General features: G+C 30.7%; 1 protein-coding gene across 2 annotated transcripts in view; it reads right to left on the bottom strand.

The window, feature by feature from the left end:
• Positions 1 to 22,134, bottom strand: part of LOC118186690 (putative phospholipid-transporting ATPase IIB) — a 111,176-nt gene that overhangs the window by 15,555 nt on the left and 73,487 nt on the right. For both annotated transcript variants that reach the window (XM_035356814.2, XM_035356813.2), the window contains exons 17-22: positions 19,986 to 20,156; positions 16,565 to 16,753; positions 15,794 to 15,938; positions 12,175 to 12,328; positions 10,512 to 10,643; positions 8,883 to 8,991 (exon numbers count right to left, since the gene is read on the bottom strand). In XM_035356814.2, coding sequence (XP_035212705.1) covers positions 8,883 to 8,991; positions 10,512 to 10,643; positions 12,175 to 12,328; positions 15,794 to 15,938; positions 16,565 to 16,753; positions 19,986 to 20,156 — 900 coding nt within the window. The remainder of the gene's footprint in view (positions 1 to 8,882; positions 8,992 to 10,511; positions 10,644 to 12,174; positions 12,329 to 15,793; positions 15,939 to 16,564; positions 16,754 to 19,985; positions 20,157 to 22,134) is intronic.

Consider the following 22,134-nt stretch of genomic DNA (forward strand, 5'->3'; position numbering starts at 1 on the left):
ATGACTCAAATTATGCCTAAATATTAAATTTTGTAAAATTTGGTGTGAAATTTACAAAGAAATTCAAAATATTATTTTGGCGAATTTTTTCAGTTTGCACCAAGAATAGTTCACTTGGCGAACTTCTTAATATACAACAACCTATTTCCCTTTCCCTTTTTACACTGTGTATGAGTGGAAAAAAAATTACATTGTTCCTACTTTCAAATAATTTTCTTTATATATTTTCTATTATAATTGTTGTTATATTAAATAATTGTTTTCTTTTTCAATTTCATTTTAATTGTTTAAGTTGCATGGTTTCTTTTAAATAACTGTTTTAAAAATTTCTATTTACTCATTTGAACTACATAGTTTAAATAAAAGGTGCATCATTTATTTTTTCAAATAGTTATCTTTATACTATATTTTTTAGTCATACTTATTATTTTAGGTAATATTTAAATTTTTAGAATTTTATTTTAAATTATTTGTGCTGCACTGTCTCTTCAGATAATTGTTTTAAAATTTTCTATTTATTCAATCATACTGCACATTCAAAATATATTTATTAATATAAATTTTCCAGAATTTGATTTTATTTATTTGAATTGCATTTCTTTTGAAAGAATTCTTTATGACCCAGAGATGACCCAGAGTACAATGCATTTGAAAACTACATATATTAAAAGAGAAAATACAGTACAGTTAACACGCCTTTTAATGGGCCATTTGGGAAAGATATATAAATAAAAGAGATGTATAACTGACATTTTAACTTAGGATGACTTGCATACATTGCTTTACACAATTTTATCATCCTACATTTAGTTTCTTAAAATGTTATTCATATTTTAGTCAAATATTTTAATTTTGAAATTGCAAGAATCAAATATCATATGATTAAAAAAGTTTTAAATTAAAAAAAAATACTAAATATTATGCAAAAATTTATTTTTTCTTTTTAATGGCTTGCTCTTTTTCTTCAGGTATTCTGCAAGTATATTAAAAAGCAACCAACTTTTTAAAACACCTTGGTATTTCTGACATTCATTTTAAATAAAGTTATCGCCTTCCATTTCATAAGGGCCCACAAATGGCCGAACAGTGAAGTTGCTGAACTTTAATCTGCATTGATAACGTTCTTGTCTTTTCCGTTAGCATAAGCTCAATTGCTGGTGTACACGTCCCAGTGTTTTCTCTTTGAACACCCAACTTTCTAAAACAAGAATTGCCCTTCAAACTTTTGCTTTTTTCCTCCCCTCTAATTTTCTTTTTTGTAAACTGCATTAAAACATCCCAATATATATTGGGGGGGGGGATCTGAAAGGGTTCATATTTTAATGACAACCCCAAAAGATTTGTTACAGTTTTTTATATTTTCGCTGAGCACACACTCTACCAGTCTGCTGTTGCACTCACTTCTGCTAATCCATTTCTTTTCATCTTTTTAGCTAATTGTTAAGCAACATTTTCTTCTCACTTACACCACACAATTCAATAGCAAAGGTATGAAAATTTTAAATCTTTAAATGCAGCATGAGTTTAGAATTCCTGATGAAGTGTTTATTGTTGGCATACACTTTTCTTTCTTTTTCTCAGTTCATCATATCAATGTTCACTTACCAAAACTTCTTTTTTTTTTTTCTTTTTACTTCTAATGTTTTGTATGTTGACTTATTTAATATCATGTTCTTTGCACTTATGCAACATCAAAACAGCAAAATCACAGAATATTTAAAAGCAGCACAGCTTTAGAATTTCCGATATACAGGCTAGCACGCTGGAGATAAAAATGTTTTGTTCCATAGAATGCTGCTACTGCTTGCTTTCAAAGTGTTGAGTTTGCCAATCAAAAATGCATTAAAGTTTTATAAAATATGAAATAAAAAATTCAAAAATCAAGCTTCCCCGTGCACATATGTGGGTGAAGGACTATGTTATTCAAAATTTGATGGCTCTACCATCGTTTTTTCATAATGCAAGAAACATACATATGTGCAGATTCTTTATTATTTAATTTCTTTAAAAATAATACAGGGCAATAATATTTGTGGCAACAATTTGAAAAGTGATATAGCATAGCGTGTATGATGGAAAATCCCATTCTGAGACTAATAGCCCATTCAGGGTAACATTCAGAGTAAAAACAGATCCTTGTTTTGAACCAGCATTCTTAATATACTCTATCTTTATATACAATTAGTGATCAATTTTATGTTATAAAACTGTCAATTCACATTCATTTACCATAATTTCAAATTAATTTTTATTTTTACATTAATCATATAAACTATCACAATCATTCAATTCTTAATTTTTGTTTTGTATTTCTATCAGGCATGAAAGTTTTCTGCATTTTCACGGAATTCTGCTTTTTTGAACATCACTTGGGCTGTTTCTGAGATCAATGCAGAACCGCTGAGAAATCGCGACCGGCAAATGTGCGTGTATGTGTGTGTGTGGGGTAGGGGGTAAACAGAGGACATGCTCTCTCTCTTCCTCTTTTCTTCGTAAAAAAAAAACTTTACATCATGCCAGAGATCGCGAAATGTGTCGTTTCACATCAAGGCGATATAGGTGGGGCTTATGTGGAAAGGCGGAACTAGATGCGTTACGAATATCGAATCAAAGAAGAGCAAGCAACCATCAAACGAGAGCTGACTTCAATAATTTCAGCGATCGGTGCTGGCACCATCTGTTGGACACACATATACCCTACTGATGTTATCCAGAGCACGTGCGAGTTTTAGCGTGTGTAAAGTGGCATACTGTAATTCGGAGAGTAGATCGTTATGTTATTTCTTTTTTGTTTGTTGCTGTAAGTTTTTTGGTGTGAATATTTTAAATCCGAATCATGAGCACAAAGCTCGGCATATACATAGTGAAGAAAAAAATAAGTTCAAATTTGCGTGGCTAAAAAACATTGTAAAAATTCATATGAATGGACAAGAAATGGAAGTGGTCGTTGCATTCAGAAAGTGGATATCAGTGGAAAAGTGAAGTGTGCATTGTGTTCTGATCTAATATATTATGGAAAAAAGGGATATGTTGCTATTACCAACCATATCAAAAGCAAAAAACATTGTGGGAGAGAAGTAGTGAAAAGAGATAATTACAGGATGCCATCATCATATTCATCTTTGACAGACACAAACATAAGCATGCAAGAGAGAAAAACAGAAGAAAAATTAGCAGCTCCAAGTATTCCAATATGTGATCGAGTTTCCAGCTTAGAGGGTCAACTGCTTGGAGTTATGGCTGAAAATAATTTGCCTTATACTGTAGCACCTGTGATAATTGATTTAGCCAAAGCAATGGCATCTGATAAGAAGGCACTATCACAGCTCTCAATGGCTTGCACTACTGCTTCATATAAAATGAGATTAGGCATTTTAAAAACATTTTTCAATGAAACTGTGAACAATTTAAAAAAGTTTAAATTTTCATTAAATATTGATGAAGCTACAAGTAGTAATCAAATGAGAGTTTTGTGCATATTAGCCAGCTACTTTTCTACAGAAGACAATAAAATAGTGGTCAAGCATTTAATATCTGTTAATGTTTTTAATGTGTCTGCTGAACAACTATTTCAAAAAATTGTGTCTCTTTTTGACACAAATCAACCCATTTGAGAATCTCATGTCTGTTTTGAAGAATTCTTGCAATATAATGAGAGGATCAAAGTCTGGATTAGTGGTGAGACTTCGTATTGAGAAGGTTCCTCATTTGTTAGGTATTGATGGAGATTCTTGCCATCCTATACAAAATGCATCCAAGGTATTTTCTAAACCATTTGGTGGGTGGGTAGAAGATTACCTGCGAGATATACATAATGAATTTAATTGGCCTGCTGATTTAAAAGAAAAATTAGAGGAAATATGTGTGATTTCAAATGTCAAATATACTGCTATTGAACATTTTATTAAACACTGCTGGCTGTCCATATATGATGTTACATTGAGTAATATACTCATGTTTGATTGTTTAACCATTTTTTATTATGGATTTTTAAATCAGCATGACAGATTATTATATTTTAATATATGTTGCAGTATCTATAAACAAAGAAATATGAGCAGTGAAAGTGGAGAACGTATTAAGGATATCCACAGGTATTTAGAGCAAAGCATTAGACAAGTAATGGGAGGAAACAAAAAGAAAGAATAATTTCAAAATTATTTTATGACAGGAAAAAAACTGCAATTAATTATGCATTTTGATGTGTCTGTATTGCCATTATTAAAAAAGTATGTTTGTCTATTTCAAATGAAAGAGCCTTTGATTTATAAATTGCATGATGAGCAGAAGCAGCTATTTATTGATTTTTTAGCACTGTTTATTAAGTCAGAATTTCTCCAAAATAAATCTATCGCAGAAATTTTGACTTTAGATATTGCAGATGAATCTCATCTTTTATCCCCAGAGAATATGTATTTAGGAGCAGCTATAATTACACTTATTTCAAAAAGATTTAGTGAAACATATGTTAAAGAATTTTTTTAAAATTCCAAAGCTTTCACCAGCTGTGCAAAATATCAGCTGTGTTTGTCTAAGAACAACCCATTATTAAAAAGCATATCAGGAACTGATCCTACAGCCAGAGGGAGACTTTGCCAAAGAACAACCCATTATTAAAAAGCATATCAGGAATTGATCCTACAGCCAGAGGTCACCATAGTACCTTAGTTACATTTAAAAGATTGCCTGAATTAATCCAGAATGTTTTGATATAAGAAGACAAAATTTCATATAATTTAGAAGTGCATAAATACCAAATTGATAAAACATGAGCTTCACCATTAGATATAGATGGAAAAATAATGAGACTTGATGAGTGGTGGGCCAAAGCATTTGCAGATGGCAGTTATCCAGCTTTATCCAAAATGGTAAAAGCTATTTTAAGTTGTTTTCATGGGCCACAAGTTGTGAGTGCTTTAAGTTCTATGAGGACTGTGTTAGACAAGGAGTGTGACCGAGTAGACACATTGTCTGCTATACAAACAGTAAAATACAAATTTTTGAGTTGCAATAAGTCAACTCAGGAATTTTTTAAAAGGGATGACCACTTGCATTCTCCAGTACACAAAACTCTATGTAAAAATTTAAGGAATGCTCATAAACTGTACAAAGAAGAGCTAGAGATAAAAAAGGAGGAGCAAGAATCTAAAAAAAAAAAAAGCAATTAAACATTGAAGAAAATAAAGAAGAAAATAAAAAAGTATCAATGGATTGTATAAAAGCTACTGAAAAGAAATTGAGACTAGCTCACAAATGGAAATTAGAAAAGTTAGCTGCAAAAGTAGCAAAAAAGAAAAAGCTTTTTCTCTAGAAATTTTTTAATCAGGATTGAGCGAGACTGAGACAAAATAGTTATTTTTTATATTCCTCCTTTAACTATATGTTATTTTGCAACTATATTATCTTACATGACTACTTTTTCTGGTGTTATATAAAGTACTATTTATTGAACTAAAAGTGAAGATAACTGAAAGCTATAGTAACAGTTTTCTCTCTCTCTCTCTCTCTCTCTATATATATATTTGTAACAATAAAATTCAAATAATAGTCAAGAATACACTTAAATTTCTAACTGTATGTTCTTTTCATTTTTAATGGCGACGGTCTCTTATTTTGGCAGACTTTGTTAAAATAACCTAACCAAGAAATTATGTCACTGTCCTTAGAATCTTCAAATGGAATAATATTTAAATCTATTGTATCTTGATTCACGTTAAGTGAATCATTAAGATTAACAGGCTCCTGATTTGTCGACATTGTAACTGAAACTTTAAAATTTTCTTGAGAACAAAAAATGTGCACTTTTCTCAAAATATTTTTACAATAGTTAATTTTTTTTTAAAACCAAAAACTCTTCAGAGTATTATCAACACTTCATAGAATAATAGACTTAAATAAAAATTTTGTATTCTCAAATTTTATGATTATCAATACACATTTCAGGATAATATCAAATCTTACTTAAAATGCTATTAATTAGAATAAGACTTGAAATTTAAATAAACTCGGAATTACTTTAACATAGTAATTTTAAACCAAACTATTGTTGTAGCAGCTTAGTTCACACACTGAGAAAAAATAATTTCTTAAAATATGTTCTTACTTGGCTGTTGAGTACACTATTTAATCCTGCTCGTTTGTGTGCTGTTTAAAAAAAAAAAAAAAAAAAAAAAACAGCATAAATGATTGAAATTCTTCAGCTTCTTTCCAGCAGACGATATCCAAATCGTGCGGTTCTAACTATGAGACGCGCTCAAAATTCGAAGACAAAGCTGTATCACAATTCACAATTCTTCAGTTGTAAAAAACAGACCTAACTTGCACTTAAAAAGTTCTTTCTCTTCCACTGGAATTATTTTCCTTTTAGGTACACCCATCCTGCCGACTCCTTGTGATATATCAGCTTTAGTCGTAGCTTAAATAATCAGACGATAGTTTTAAAAAACAGGATCCATTTATTATTATTTAGGAGAAATATCAGTTACAAAAATCAGATATCCGGAGTAAATAAAAAGAATTACTAATAACTTTTTGTATGAAGTTTACTGCATCATGACATTTAAGAAAAAGCCCCGATATTCCTTTTGCGAGTCTTTTTATAGCCTCTGGAAAGGCAGAGCTTCCAAGAAATGACGTCAGCCAATCCAGTTTGCTTTAAATATTTCCAGAACAACATATAACTGTACGTGTAGAAAAGGCAGGAAAAACAACTTGACTACGGGGCTGTGGATTTAATTCCACGTGCTTTCAAATAAGAGACCGTCGCCATTAAACATGAAAAGAACATAGTTAGAATTTTAAGTGTATTCTTGACTATGGAATTTTATTATTACAAATATATATATATATATATATTTATCTCTAAAACTTTTCATTGCCTGAAAATGGGCAGAAATATATAACATAAATATGTATATTAGTGTGTTGTAATGTTGTGTACAGTATCCATGTATCAACTGTTAAATTAAGTTACATAAAGAGCATCTTAAAGAAGGTTAATTCATTAAAATCTCTTGGTGATTTACTGATTTTTTTTAACAAGTGGAAGACAAAATTAATGTAGCAAAATAGTAAGTACAAGTATAATTTTAGTTTAATTATATGTATATGTTTAATACTTTTTATATTAAAAGGTTGATATTTTATTAAAATGTGTTTTTTTGAGGTCGCGCATGCGCATTTAGTTTTTGTGTAATTTTGTGTCCGCGCGTTGTTTGGCTGTTTTTGCCAACTTGCACCTTCATGCTTGTTCTATACTCATTATAATAATATTTAGTATCAAAACATTTCATATTTCCTACATTATATTAAAAACGCAACTTTATTCCCATTTTCTGCATCCATTTTTCAAAATTACCACACGCAATTTTTACATTTAGCTCATTCTTAAAATAACTATAAAATTTTTTAAATAATTCAAAGGCTTTTTAAATAATAACTCAGAAATATAATTATTAATACAGTAATTTTTAATAACTTCCCTAAATAACATAACTATAAATCTTTAAATTCGTTAATTAATTTTAGTCATCATAACAAAAGTAAATTACTAATACTATAAAATTTAGAGCAATATAGAATAATTTTGAGATTTATGATTATTCAAAATATAAATTGCAACATTTTAAAATTTTAATAAGAAAAACAAGATTACATATTAAACATTTCAAAATAGCATTACATGTTAGCAATTTTCTGTATGATGATGACATAATTCTAGCTGCACTAATTAGAATCTTACTTTTATTCAAAAAATACTTCATGTAAAATTTTAAAATCGATAGCATTATTTCAGTTTTTCAATGAAGTGACTGTAATGTAACACATCATGACTGGAAAAATATGATTATGGAGTTCTATTATGGATAAATATCTGTGGGAGATTATAATTTTGAGTTTCTTGATTGATGAACATAACATTAATAAAGAAAAGAGGAAGCGAAAATACATTTATTGCACACAAAGGCTTGAAGCATATTCTTAAACAGAGACTGATGACTTTCAAAAGCACTGGGAATGCAGTAGTTGCAATGATTTGGAAGGTTCAAGCCTTGTAAACACTCATTACATGACTTTTAACGCAAACACTATGGCTGGATTAATTTTCAAAGTGCTGCAGAAGAAGATTGGAATTTTTTTCTTTTGTGGATAATGAATAGATTAAGATTGATGTTTTATATGGATGCAGAGCAAAATAAAATTAGTAGTCATAGCAAAGCTTCAATCCTTGCAGTTAAGACTCTATAATTCTTTCTACAGATGAATTTCCATTGCTGTATCTATACTTGAGACGATCTCAACTAGATGGATATAACATTATAGATATATGAATATGCATAAATGATGATCCATAAAACACAGCAAACTTGACAGCCAAGGGAAGTTAAATATTCATTTTTATTTCAGTTACTATTTGGGGCCACAAATAACTTTGCATTCTAATCATGTCCATTTCAACATGTTTACACGTTTTCATAGCTTTGTGGTAAAAAGAGAAGCAGTAAGCAGCAGTCTCGTTAGGCCAAAGTGCAAAAAGCAAGTGCATAGTTTTCCAGTATGGGGGTTTATTAGAGAAAGGTTTTAGTTGAAAATTTTAAGTTCTACATTAGCTATATTGTCATTGTTATATAAAAGTCATATTATATGGACTAATCCAGAAATGAAGTAGTCGCCCCCCCCCCCCCCCGAAAAAAGTTATTAAGCAATCTATCTTTAAAACAGAAAGGGAAAATAACCAAACTAAAATAAAGAATTAAAGGGATATTGCTAATTTAAGTTATAATTTTGATTTGCATATTTTTATCTCATATACACATTACATAATAAAAAGAAATGATTTCATATTTTTTTAATGTCTGTTATAGACGGCTGCTTGAACTTACCTTACAAAGTTCCTTGTACAATTCTGGATATGTAAGTGCGATTTCTGGAGAAACATCTTTATCAAGAACCAATGAAAATACAGGAAACATTGTAAATATAGTGGCATATCTAAGAGAAATCAAGATTTAGCACATCGTAAAAATGCTAAAGAGGTACAAAACATAAATAATGATTTAATTAGGAAACAAAAGGCTTTTTAATGAGATTATTCTGTCATTGTTCTTAAAGCAATATATATTTTTAAAGCCCAGTAAAAAATGTCTATTTTAAAATTAAGATGCCATCCAACAGAACCATGCAAGCTGAAGCAATGCGAAACAAACTTCTAATAAAATGTTTTGGTGCAGTGTACATCAAATTATCATCATGTAATTCCCAATAACAAAGATGGGCAATTATTATTCCTTAAAAACTAAAAAATTTAACTTGATTAAAGATTAAAAACACATGATACACATGAAAAAAATATTAGCAGTTCTTTTCACAGAAGTCAGGTATACAGATTTAAAAGCTTATTAAAATAAATCACAAAATATACACTTTTTGGAGCAATTATTATTAAAAAAATTTCATATAGAAATACATAAAATGAAACACATAAAATCTTTGTATAATATTTTATTTTAAATTTCATGTTATTTTTTACCATACATGATATTTCAAAATTTCTGACACAAATTTTAAAGATAGATCCAACAGAAAAATTGTTATTCATGTAGGAACATATATTCAAAAACATCACACCCAGGTACTGAAACATAGTCTAGTCGACATACTTTTATTTGTACATCTAGCTGCAATGGACATAAAAAACACAGTTCCCTTTTTACACTTAGTACATCCATTTTTAACCAAAACTTAATTGTTAAAAAAACTTAATTGTTGGCAGAATGCAAATAATATATTCAAAAGAAAACATCATATACTTTGAAATCACAAAAATTATTGATGCCAGTGCAACAGCAAAAAAATAAATGCTTAAGAAACCTCACCTCTCAGAAACAGTTTTCTACATGAACCTTTTTTGAGAGCTTATGTTCCTACAGTCTGCTACTTTAAAATAAGACCATTGCTATCCCACCCCCATTTACAGTTGTAACTCACCATCACCACACAACAATTATTTTCTCCATGTCATTTGAGACTGTAGTTCAATTTAGCCTTCATTTGTGGGCTTTTTTTCATAATGCAAAAAACACTAAACGAAAATGAAATGGGGGTTAAAAATTAAGCAATTTGACCTTTTTATGCAGGTTATTGTTCTCATGGTTATCAGTTAAACTGAACAGCAGAAAATAACCTTGAAGTTCTCACTTTAAAGAAACAGACTGCACATGCATATTCTTAATGTACAACAAATATAAAGTTTATACATGAATTTGAAATCACATTCATGTTGTTATATTCTATCAATCATATTTAGGTACCAAGTATAACAGAAAAAATTATGTGGTCGTACTATTTTTATCCTGTACTATATCAGCATAGAATTTTATTAAAAATTAAAGATGAAAACATGTTTCTTGAAGCTGTTAAATATACTACGAACTACATTTCGTTTCAAATGCTTATTTGAAATTAAATATTAAAACATTTGGATTTCTATGAAATATGTTTCCATTACTCACCCAACCATAAGGAAACCTGGATAGAGAGCCACTGATGCAAAGTAAAAAACAGCAGAAAAAAATGCTTGCATGGTTGATATTATTAAGCCACGATGAATGACAAACTGACTCAGGGCAGCAGATCGCTTATAACTAAAAAAAGAAAATTATCATAAGCTTATGGTTACTTTACTTATTAAGAGCTTATTAAATTATTAATATGACATAAGCATGTAGTATATGCAACAAGCTACCTTCTAGATACATAACTGCTAAATTTAATACTGTTTTCCCCCCTTTCATACACAAAGAATGTTTTCCATGAATGATACTTTCGAAATATATTCATACGCTACTCCCTCCAATAAGAGATAAATCCTAGAGTATACTAAATACCCTAAAATAGATTTTTTTAAAGAAATAATCACTGAAGCATGCTTTTGCATAGTTTAAAAAAGATAAGTTATATGAATAATATATCTTACATTATCTAAAAACAATAAAAAAAGTGGTCTGTCTATATATGTGTCATGCAATGCAAAGAAAAAAGGTTCACTCACTCTCAGTCACACACACACATAAAGTCAACTATTAAAGACTGAAAATTATTTTCATTTAGCTTTTATGATCATATATAGCTTTATAAATAGCATTAGTATTTTCATTCATTAGCAACCAAAATATAATTGCAAGCTAAAAAGCACTGAAGTCATGATTTTTAATATTACTTTGGGTCTTAATATATTCCATAAGCACAGAACATATATAAGAGAGAGGGGGGAAATTAATCCACCTTCTTAATCACAAAATACACAAAGTACTTGTAACTTGAAATTTGCATTTCTTCCTTGCAACTACACAGTGTTGGACAGCATAAAGTTGAATGCTGTATAGTTCCACGGTAGAAGAGAAGAAGATGAGTCTGAGAAGACCATATGCCCTTCAGACATTCTGGTTATTGACATCACCAGTAGTTGCGATTCTCTTCAGTATGGTGTGGCAATCTGATATATGGAATTTTTGCAGCAAAGTACTTTACAACATACCAGTCAAGTTAAATAGAAGTGCAAAGTTCAACACTATATAGTCTCGCAGCAGAAGATAAGAAGATGTGTGTCCTCCTGATCTAGTTATTGACATGGCCATTAACTGCAATTCCTTTCAGCATCGTACTGTGATCTGATGTATGGAATCCTAACACGAAAAGGAAGTGTCGAAGATTATAGAGGAAATAGGAATCCAACTGAATGTCCCAGACAACATTTATATGAGGTAATGTATGAAACTGTTGCAACCAAGTACCTGCTGACATACCAGTCAAGTTAATCACACATTATCCAACTCCCATCTTGTGTTAATGTTTTTTTTCTCAGATCTCCTAGGTTTATATATCATGTTCATCAGTTATGTTAAGCTCATGAAAAGCACCTATTAAAGTTTAACTTACAGCACGCATGCTTTTTTGACAAGGCACCAAGTTTCAAACTACACCAAAACTCTCAATGTCCCCCAAATTAAAATTCAACATAAACAAAAATATTATAATTAGTACATCGATAAATACTTAAATATGTTTCAAACACTATTCAATTAATAAATTAAATAGTGATTGATAGCAATGGGTAAAATATAAATTATAATTCATAATGTGAATGCTATAAATTTATATTTACAGTAAACTAACCTGTATCGCCCATGAACTAAGATCAGATGAGCAATATGACTAAACTGAGTGACAGAAAAGTCTGCAGCCAAGGATGCTTGCTTTCCCTCCTTGCCAACAATGCCAATTCCAACATCTGCTGCTTGTATCATACTCACATCATTCCCACCATCACCTACAAAAATGGTGAACATATATGAAACTTTAAACATGAAAAAATTAAAACAGTGAATCTCTATACATATTCCTCATCACATCTGAAAAATATATAAATTATTATTCTGGTGCATATGAAAGATATCATTTATGTAACATTTAAGATCAATGGAAAAGCATGCTGTTTAATTTACTACAAAAAGTGAAACATGAATAGCTATTTCAGGTAAATTTCTCTTTTGTCTTTGGAAAATATCACTAAAAATAATTCACTTAACTGTCATTTCAGTGAAATAGATAGTGTAAAAATTAAAATGATAATAATAAGAGTGACAATTGCAATGATTCAACAATATTTAACTAATTTTTAAAGTTTATTAAAATAGATTTCTTAATTTAATTTGAAAATCTTTCTTAAAGGGGAGGGGGGTGTTGCCACAAACATTATAGAACACTCTTTCAAAAGTGAGTAATATTACTTCTACACAAGCATTTTAGTTACCACAAAAAGAATTGGGAAAAGAGATGTAATAAAATTATAGAGAAGCAAGAAAATTCTGCTGATAAGATAAGAAGGTCACATATGAACACTTCAATGGAAATTTGTTCTTACCTAGCTCTTTGTAGTAAATAAAAAATAATTATACTGAGTGATTTTTCAGAATAATGATTAGATTATTATAATCACTTTCAGTGGGAAAATATTGTAATATGAAATATTCCAAATTTATTATTATTTATGAAGCAGTCACAATTTCTTTCAAGTGCTTTTGTATTTTTTCTTGAAGGTCTTAAACCTTTTATGAGCCAGCCAAGAACATGTATCATGAACTTAAATATGAAATTTAATTAGAATTATACTCTCTTCAACTAAACAATTTTGAAAATGTTTTGAAATGGCAGTGTGAATTTGTTGAATATTTGCTGAAACTGACTTAATCAAGGATGCATGAAAGAATTCAGAGAGGATATGGACAAAGGAAAATTAGTTTATTGTAATTGAAAGCAGAATTTTCATAGATTTGCTGCTCACAGAAGGTGCGCTTTTTTTTTTTTTAACATTCTGTAATTAAACTATGAATAATAAATTCTGACTTAAATAAAGCAGGGAAACAGCATACAGTGATTTAATATTACACTCTAAATAGTTTTCAACCAAGGCATATAACTAAGGCACTCTGGGACTCTCGACATAATATGCAGTCAAAGCACAATATAATAATTTCCTTGTTTTCATGACAGAAAAATGAATGTTACAAGAAATAATAAGAGATTTTGGACCTCTCTAAAATCATAGGCCCTAAAGCCAGGTATTATGAGCCCAGACAGCAATCAAGCCCTATACTATTAACTTTTGGAAATATTTCAACTTTATTTGAATAGTTGAAATATTGTTACAGAATCGCATCATCTAGTCTGGCTTATTCAGACCTGTAGAAGACCTGTATGACAGGATGGCGCTTCACCCCATATTGTTACACATATGAAATAGTTATAGCACATCGCCTGCTGAGCCACCACTTCCATCATACTTGGTATCTCAGGTCCCCAGACTTCAATCTGTGTGATTATTGGTTGTGAGGTTACCTGAAAACACAAATCTACAGCGATCGTCCGACCTCAAGATGCTAAAAGACAACATCTGAGAGCAATTTCTCATCATACCTACAGATATGCTACACAGTGCTGTTCACATTATCCCTTGACTATATGTATTGTTGATGAATGACAGCCAACATGCTGAACATTTGTTATACAGAACACAGATTTTGCTAAAAACCATTTGTTATTCTAATTATTGCTTTTGTTACCATATGAAGGGGCATTTGTTGGCCGTTTTAAGGACTTTTTTTTTTTTTTTTTTTTTTTTTTTTGTGCTATCAATAAAACTCCATGACATTTCAAGCATGTGTGTCAGTTTTTACCCCTCTACTTACATTATTCAATGAACTATTGAATTTTCACATGTTAATTGACTTTTGGGTCACCCTGTATTTTATATTTCAATGTTTCTAACAGCAATTTTTTTTTTTTTTTTAGGAACTATTTTCAAATTAGTAAGTACAATGTCTTCAATAAGCAGTTGAATTCTGACAGCAAGTCACTCAGATTATAGATTATTTGACTTAACTATAATGTGTCAATTTAGAATAAGCACCTTCAAGGCCTTCCTTTCCCAAACTATTCCTTGTTACCATGATAATGACTGCCGGGGGGGATTTAAGTCCTCTAATTTGCTTAACCAGTTCCCTCTGTGAGGTGACGAGGGCACATATAAGCCTGCAAATAAAAGGAGGGCTGCTATGACCTTAAAGTGTCTATTTTTTACAATCACAGACAGGTCATGTTTTCTTCCCCCCAGTCTCAACCAATTCCTACTTTACTACCATGAAGTTTATATCAATTATTAAGTCATATTTGGAAAAATGATTCTAGTACTGAGATGATAAATTCACATTCAAACATGCAGTATGAATATAATTAAACCTTAAAACATTTTAGTTTAAAACTAATAATAATGATCAGTTCAATTTTTGCACTTTGTAATGGAAATAAGCAACTAGTTCTCTTTTATACACCAGAAAGAAAATAGACTACTTTTTAGCCAAAATTTTTATTCAAACTGTAATACATTAGAACTCTCTCAAATCAATTAAAATCTATTAATCGAAAAGAAAAACAAAAAAGTTGACTATAAAAATTGGTACGAGAACAGCACTCCTGCTCTTATTGTAAGTCCATATTTAATTTCATGTAAGCTGAAGGAATTATTTGCTGATTTTATCAGGCTTTCAGCTGGTTTCTGAGTTAAGCAATGATACAGAATTAGCATGTTGTTACTTGGGGAAAAAATACAGTCAAACCATGATACTCACTGCTACAGAGTATTGTCAACAAGCACATGTGTGACATAAGCACATAACGTTTCAGTCAATAAGCAATAATTTGGTTTCTTCCTTCTCAAAATCCAGTGCAGGAGATATGACAATCAACAGTAGCAACAAAATTGCATTTTTATAACAATTTTCTTTATAGTGATATGGTATATATTATCTACATATTTTTTCTTGATATAAATGTTTTAATTTGAAAACATATATGTGAAGTTTTATTTAAAAACATACTTTTAATGCTAGTTATATTTTATTTGACAATTATCTTACTTAAATTGAAAAAGATCTATTTGCACAATTCCAAATAACAGATCTCTTCACATAATAGGTCCTCCTCCTCCCCTAATTATACAACTGATCAGTTAAGGAAATTTGATAACATATGAAATCAAATACATTCTTTACGTAATAGCATCTATGATTATTAAATATGAAAACATTATTTACCAATATTTAAAAGGCATAATAACATTAAATACTTTCAACAGTGCAATAACCAAAATTTAGAATACAATATAATTAAAAAAATATAAATAATCTGGAAATATAATTTTAAATGGAGTTTAATATTATACAACTATAATTCTTACCCACAGCACAAGTTCTCTTGCCAGTCTGATTATGAATCAACCTGACAACTTCAGCTTTTTGAGTGGGAGAACAACGGCAACACACAACTGCCGGACACTGACAGGCTAGTTCCATAAACTCTTTAGGATAAAATTTTAAACACAACTGAAAGAGACATATAATACACAATAATTTATAAACGGAATACACAAAATTTAGGAAATAAAATAACAGTGTAAATATACAGTATGAAAAGCTTAAAATTCATAAAAATTATTTCAGCATAATGAAAGCATACATCATTATAAAATTTAATTTATATTTTCTGCACAACATTCATTTCACAAATTGGGCAATATAAATTCGTTAAAGTTGGTAGGAACATTCTTATTGAAAATCATACACATTGTTTCAGATATCTTATACTATTTCCAATATGCCTTCCATGATATCTTATATTTTTTCCAAAAGAAAACTCTCCAAGTTCTATTTTGCATGAATTCCTCTATCTAAAATAAATGCCAAATTTGTTTCTGCTAACTGATGCAACCATAACTAAAAGCATACCTGTGAAAACACAACTTGTGGATTTGCAAGAAAGCTAGTTTATGAAAATTCTTAACATCAGATATAAATTCAACCCTCTTTGTCATATAAAATTTACAAAATTCCCAGTGAATTTATAAATACAAAATTTAACCACACCTTTAAATGGCCAGAAAAAACTCTTAAGATGATTGAAATAAGAATATTCAAATTTTGAAAACTTGAATTAAAATTCTGAAACTAACCTCTAGGCTTTCTCCTTTAATAATCAACACGGAGTCATTTTTTCTTCTAAAGGAGTTAAGTTCTAAATGAACTTCTGTACGTGATAATGCATTCTGAAATACATGGATTTGTTGATTTCGAGCAACTAAGCGGGAAGACTTTGCAATACTTATAGCAGTTTCAAGTTTATCACCAGTAAGCATCCATATCTAGAAGCAAGTAAAAATAAGCACTCATATAGTAAAAAGGAGTCACAGAAATTAATGAAACAAGACTCTAATTATATGCAAAAACACTTGATGCGCAAAATACTTCGTGTGATACTAAATTTTTTTTAATGATGATACTGTATGCTTTAAAATAATTAAAAAATCATTACAAAAATAAAAGATGCACAAGATTATCTTTCACTTTTAAGCACTAATAAATTTATTGATAAAATATCCGTGACATTTTACAAAAAAGTTGCTACATAATAATAATTTCAATGGTAACTTGAGAAACCGCTAAAATATATAAATTATCATCATGTTACTTAAAATACTTATGGTAACACACAAAAATCATAATTCTTCTGCCAATTATGCAAATAATTTCTATAAAATAGACACTTGCATAACTTGAAGCAAATAAATATGATTACAAAACATCTAATTTTTCAATGATGTAAGTCTTTCAGATTCACTTCACTAAATAAAAGCTCATATACATAATTTTTTCCATGGGTTTTTCATTTAAAGAAGTGAACCCAAAAAAAACTATAAAGTAATGGTACCATGTTTTTCCTAATTTCATAGACTTTTGCTTATGGCAGCCTGATGTGTTTCACTCATTTATCTTGCATTTCCAAAAATGAAAATACAGTACAAAGTCCGTAATCCGGACGTCCATTATCCAGAATTATCTATAATCTGGACCTCAAAGCCACAAACTTTTTTTTTTTTGTATGCTTTACGCAGGTGCGTTTAATGTATAACGGACGGTATATAAGCTACGCTAAAATTATCGTTACAGATTCTAAGGCATTTCAATTAATATTACAGATTGTGCTGTTCCCTAATCTTCTAATTGGATCTGGCTTATTATTTTTTGCAGACTGTTAGAGCAATTTTATAAAAATTAAGCTTGAACTTTCGATTATGTCAAAAAGAAATTCGAATTCGAGAGCTGCCAAAGGATCTACAAACCGAAAGAATGTTTCGATATCCATCAAACAAAAAGTGGAATTGCGGCAAAAAATGGATAAATGCATATCCGTCTCACAATTATACAAGGAGTATGACATAGGAAAGTCAACTGTATATGACACAAGCAAAAAATAAAAAGGAACTTTTTGAATTTTTTGTGGATTCCGACACCCCATTTGCAATGAATAACAGAAAAAGGGTTCATTATGCTAAAAGTGACGGTCATGACAAAGTGATGATTGAATGGGTCAGACAGCGTCGCAGCGAGGGTGTGCCATTGACGGGTCCAATGCCAAGCCAAAATATTTCATGAAGAAATGAACTTAAACACTGAGTGCACATATTCGACAGGTTGGTTAACCAAATTTAAAAATCGACATGGTATAAGACAATTAAAAATTTCAGGTGAAAACGCTTCAGCTGATACTGAAGCTGCTGAACAATTTCCAGATGAATTCCTTGAACTCATTACTAGTGAACAATTATCTCCAGAACAAATTTACAACACTGATGAAACTTGTCTATTCTGGCAAGAGGTTGCCTTGGCAACCTCTACAGAAAAGGCTCCAACTGGTGTCAAAGATTCCAAAGCGAGACTAGCAATTTTAGCGTGCACAAATGCTTCAGGAACGCACAAGTGCAAACTTTTCATAATTAGAAAACATGCATGACCTCAAGCATTAAAGGAGTAATGATTTTCCCCGTTATATATCGCGCAAATAAAACAGCATGGATGACACAAGCGTCGATGAATGATTGGTTTGAAAATCATTTTATACACGAGGCTCGGCGACATTTGAATTCAGTTGGTTTACCTGATGACTCAAAAATAGTCCTGATTCTTGACAACTGTTCGGCGCATACTTCACTTTACCATGCCAAGTTTTAGTGAAAGATAATGTATCCATCTTATTTTTCCCTCCAAACTGTACATCTATCATTCACCTATGATTATGGGAATAGTGCACGCGCTGAAATGCAAATATAAAGTAGCATTTTTAAAATCTATGTTAAATTTCTTGAACAATGGCAAGACTATTCAAGACTTTTTAAAATTTTTTAACATAACACCTGCTGTGTGGAGCATCGCAAGATTGTGGGAGGATGTGTCTCCAGATATGTTAAAAAATGCTTGGCATAATTTATGGCCAGCTACCATATTTCATGGTAAGGAAAATGAAGATGATAGCTGCAAATTTGAAGGTTTTTGGGCATCACAAACTAAAGGTGAAATTTTCCAGTTATTGGATTTCGTAAAGAAATGTGGAGAAGTGGTAATAAATGAAGATGATATAACAGAAGTTTTTCATTGCGATGACAATGCCCCAATCATCAATCAATTAATGGATGGCGAAATCTGTAGTATGGTTCTAGATCCAGAAAATATCGCTTCCGATAGTGAAGAAAATGACACAGACATTACCGAAAACGAAACAATTTCGATTGACAAATTAGTCGGTATTCTCGACACAGCAGTTGCACGACTTGAACAGTGGAACTTTGTAACTGAACAAGAAATTATGTCTATTTATAGAATTAAAGAGAAAGTACAAGCACAAAAAACGAAGCAAATTAAACAACTTACATTGAAAGAAATGTTTAATAAAGCAAACAAATAAATATTAAGCTTTGTTTTTGTAAATTTTGATACCCTTTAGATCATAATTGCTCTTTATTTCATAAATTACGGTTTCATAATTTTAATTGCATAATTTCTGCATGCCATCTTACCAGATTTAAATTGATGATCTATAATCCGGAAAAAACAATAATCCGGAATCGCCGAAGTCCCAACGAGTCGGGATTACGGACTTTGTACTGTATTAACAGTGAATTTACAAAAAGTTTTTAAAAAAATTATAACACCTATTCAAAACACTTATAATGAGAAACTTCATCTACTATACACTCAAGATTTTAAGACTGATTTACATTTAAAGACAAAGGCGGCCTCACATCATAAAGCAAACCAAGTCATTTAAAATTTTTAAAAGGCTCATATTTTGCAACACCTGTACATTAATTAGAATTTTATAGAACTATTTTAAACTATATGTGTGTAAATAATCAAGAGTTCAGAGTAGTTTTGTTCAGGAAAATGGGGTTAAAGGTTTTATTACAAGTACAAAGAATTAGATTGAAACTGTTTCTGAATTATGTAAAAATCATTGAAAAAGAAGTATAGAAATTAATATGCATCATCAAATCCAGAAAAATAAATTATTATGATTATGTACAGAAAAGATAACATTACTTTGATCCCTGCATTTCTAAGAAGCTCCAATGTAGGGCGTACATTATCTTGAAGTTTATCTTCAACACCTGTTAGACATAGCAATTCCATATCCCTCTCTAAACTTTCAATGACAGCAGCCACTTTAGCAGTTCGATCATGAATGCTAACTTTTGCTTGATTGTAGCGAGCCTAGAGAAAATTTTAAGACAGTAAAATAATATGTAACTATGCATTAATGACTAAGTACTATGTAAATATACATTAAAAAAACAGAGAAAATTTTTTTCATATATTACAAACTATAAATAATGTATTAAATATTATTTATATTTAAATTAAAACTTCTAGAAGGGGTAGATGACTTCGAATAAAAAAAATGAAATCCTAATGAGATAGAAGTCTGTTAAGGACTGCCACAGGAAAATCGACAACAGCTACCCATACAGGTATCAGGATGGAAAATATGAATACATGATAATCTCAAATTGACATTTAAAGACCATAAGCTTAAAATAAGTGATGACTTTCCTGACAATGAAGTTGCTCGAAGTTTTGTAACATGGGCATCTTATGGAATCTCGAATGTTTCGAAATATGATGGGCATCTGTCTGACATTTGCAGCAGCTACAAAGATGTGCCATTTTAAAACATCTGAGATTTCAAACCTCATGCGACACTGCAAAATGTCAAGGACCTTCATCATCAGGAGAGTCAGGAGTCAGTTTGCAATAAATTCCAACACATTTTCCCCGTACTATCTCTGATCAGCTGGGGGATAAATAAAGATGCAGATGTGACAAGCTGATAATGGGTAGAAAAACTCTTTATTTAGTGATAATTTACAATACGTATATACTTTCAGTTTAACAACAAATGACCAAAGTTCCAAACATTCACCGTTATGCAGGTTTCACAATGACGACACATGGCACTGTCAAACCCTTTCAAAAATACCTGGCATGTCATGGACATTTGCAGCAGCCATACAGATTCTTGAAACAATCTCTATGTTATAACAACTAATGGCCAGCTCATAGACCATCGCTTTCAGGGTCCCCCATAAAGAAGAAATTTAGGCTAGATAAATCAAGTAATCACGGTGACCATGGGATGGGTCTTCCATGCCCATTCCACTGCTGTGCAAACATATTCTTCAAGTAACCCCCATAGCACGTGGGTAAAATGAGCTGGATCCCACTGTAGTGGTACCACATTGCTCAACGAACAGACTTAAGAACATTGTTGAGTAATTATGGCAATACCTCCTCCAGAAAAATGTGATATTTTCGAACATCCAGTAGGTGTGCTAAGAGATATAGCTCTATTAAATAATCAGCAACAATACCCACACATATATTCAGAGAAAACCCTTACCAGACAGTATTTGGGTGCCTACTTTGTGGGTTGTTTGGCTCCTACATGAACACAGTAATGATGCAAGATCCCTTCTTGACAGAGAGCTTCATCCATGAAAAAAAAACATAAAACAGAAATGCCGGTTTATGGTTGCTATAAAAACTGCCTAAAAACAATGGTGGCCCGTATAGGAACACAAAGCATCAGCTGGTTCTTTATCATTTATTATTTCCTTTATATATACATACATACAGATGTCTTATCATAAGGTGGGCTAACTTTCTGGGAATCATATGAACTGAAACATGGTTCCCCTTTTTCTTTTCTACATTATATGCATTCTGCTGCCAAGCAGTGCCATTTATATTCTTTCTATTCAACATTCCCCACATATGAACTCTTACGTTCACACAAACCGAATACATAATAAATCAATACTGCTAAATCAATCACAACATTTTAAATGCTATTTAAACAACATCAAATAGCATATAACAATCAAGTAATGTTTAAACACATTAAATCAACGTATAAATTAATTACTAAATAAGAGACATGAATCAATCATAGCAAAATCAAAATTCACAAACTTTACAACCTAAAAATGACATTTAACAACAATCAATAAAGATACTATGAAAATGATATATATGCAAAACAACAAAATCAGATCATTACACAGTTGCTCTTTACTATTAATTATACACTTCAAGGCAGTACAGCAATTGTATTGGTCTCTTTAAATTACCTGTTTGAGTTTTTATGAGACAGGATGCAAACCTAACGATCTCTATCAGGATAAATCTCTAT

This window comes from Stegodyphus dumicola, chromosome 7, assembly GCF_044657685.1.
Source record: "Stegodyphus dumicola isolate Sdum_Otavi_A_Nest chromosome 7, ASM4465768v1".
Lineage (NCBI taxonomy): Eukaryota > Metazoa > Arthropoda > Arachnida > Araneae > Eresidae > Stegodyphus > Stegodyphus dumicola.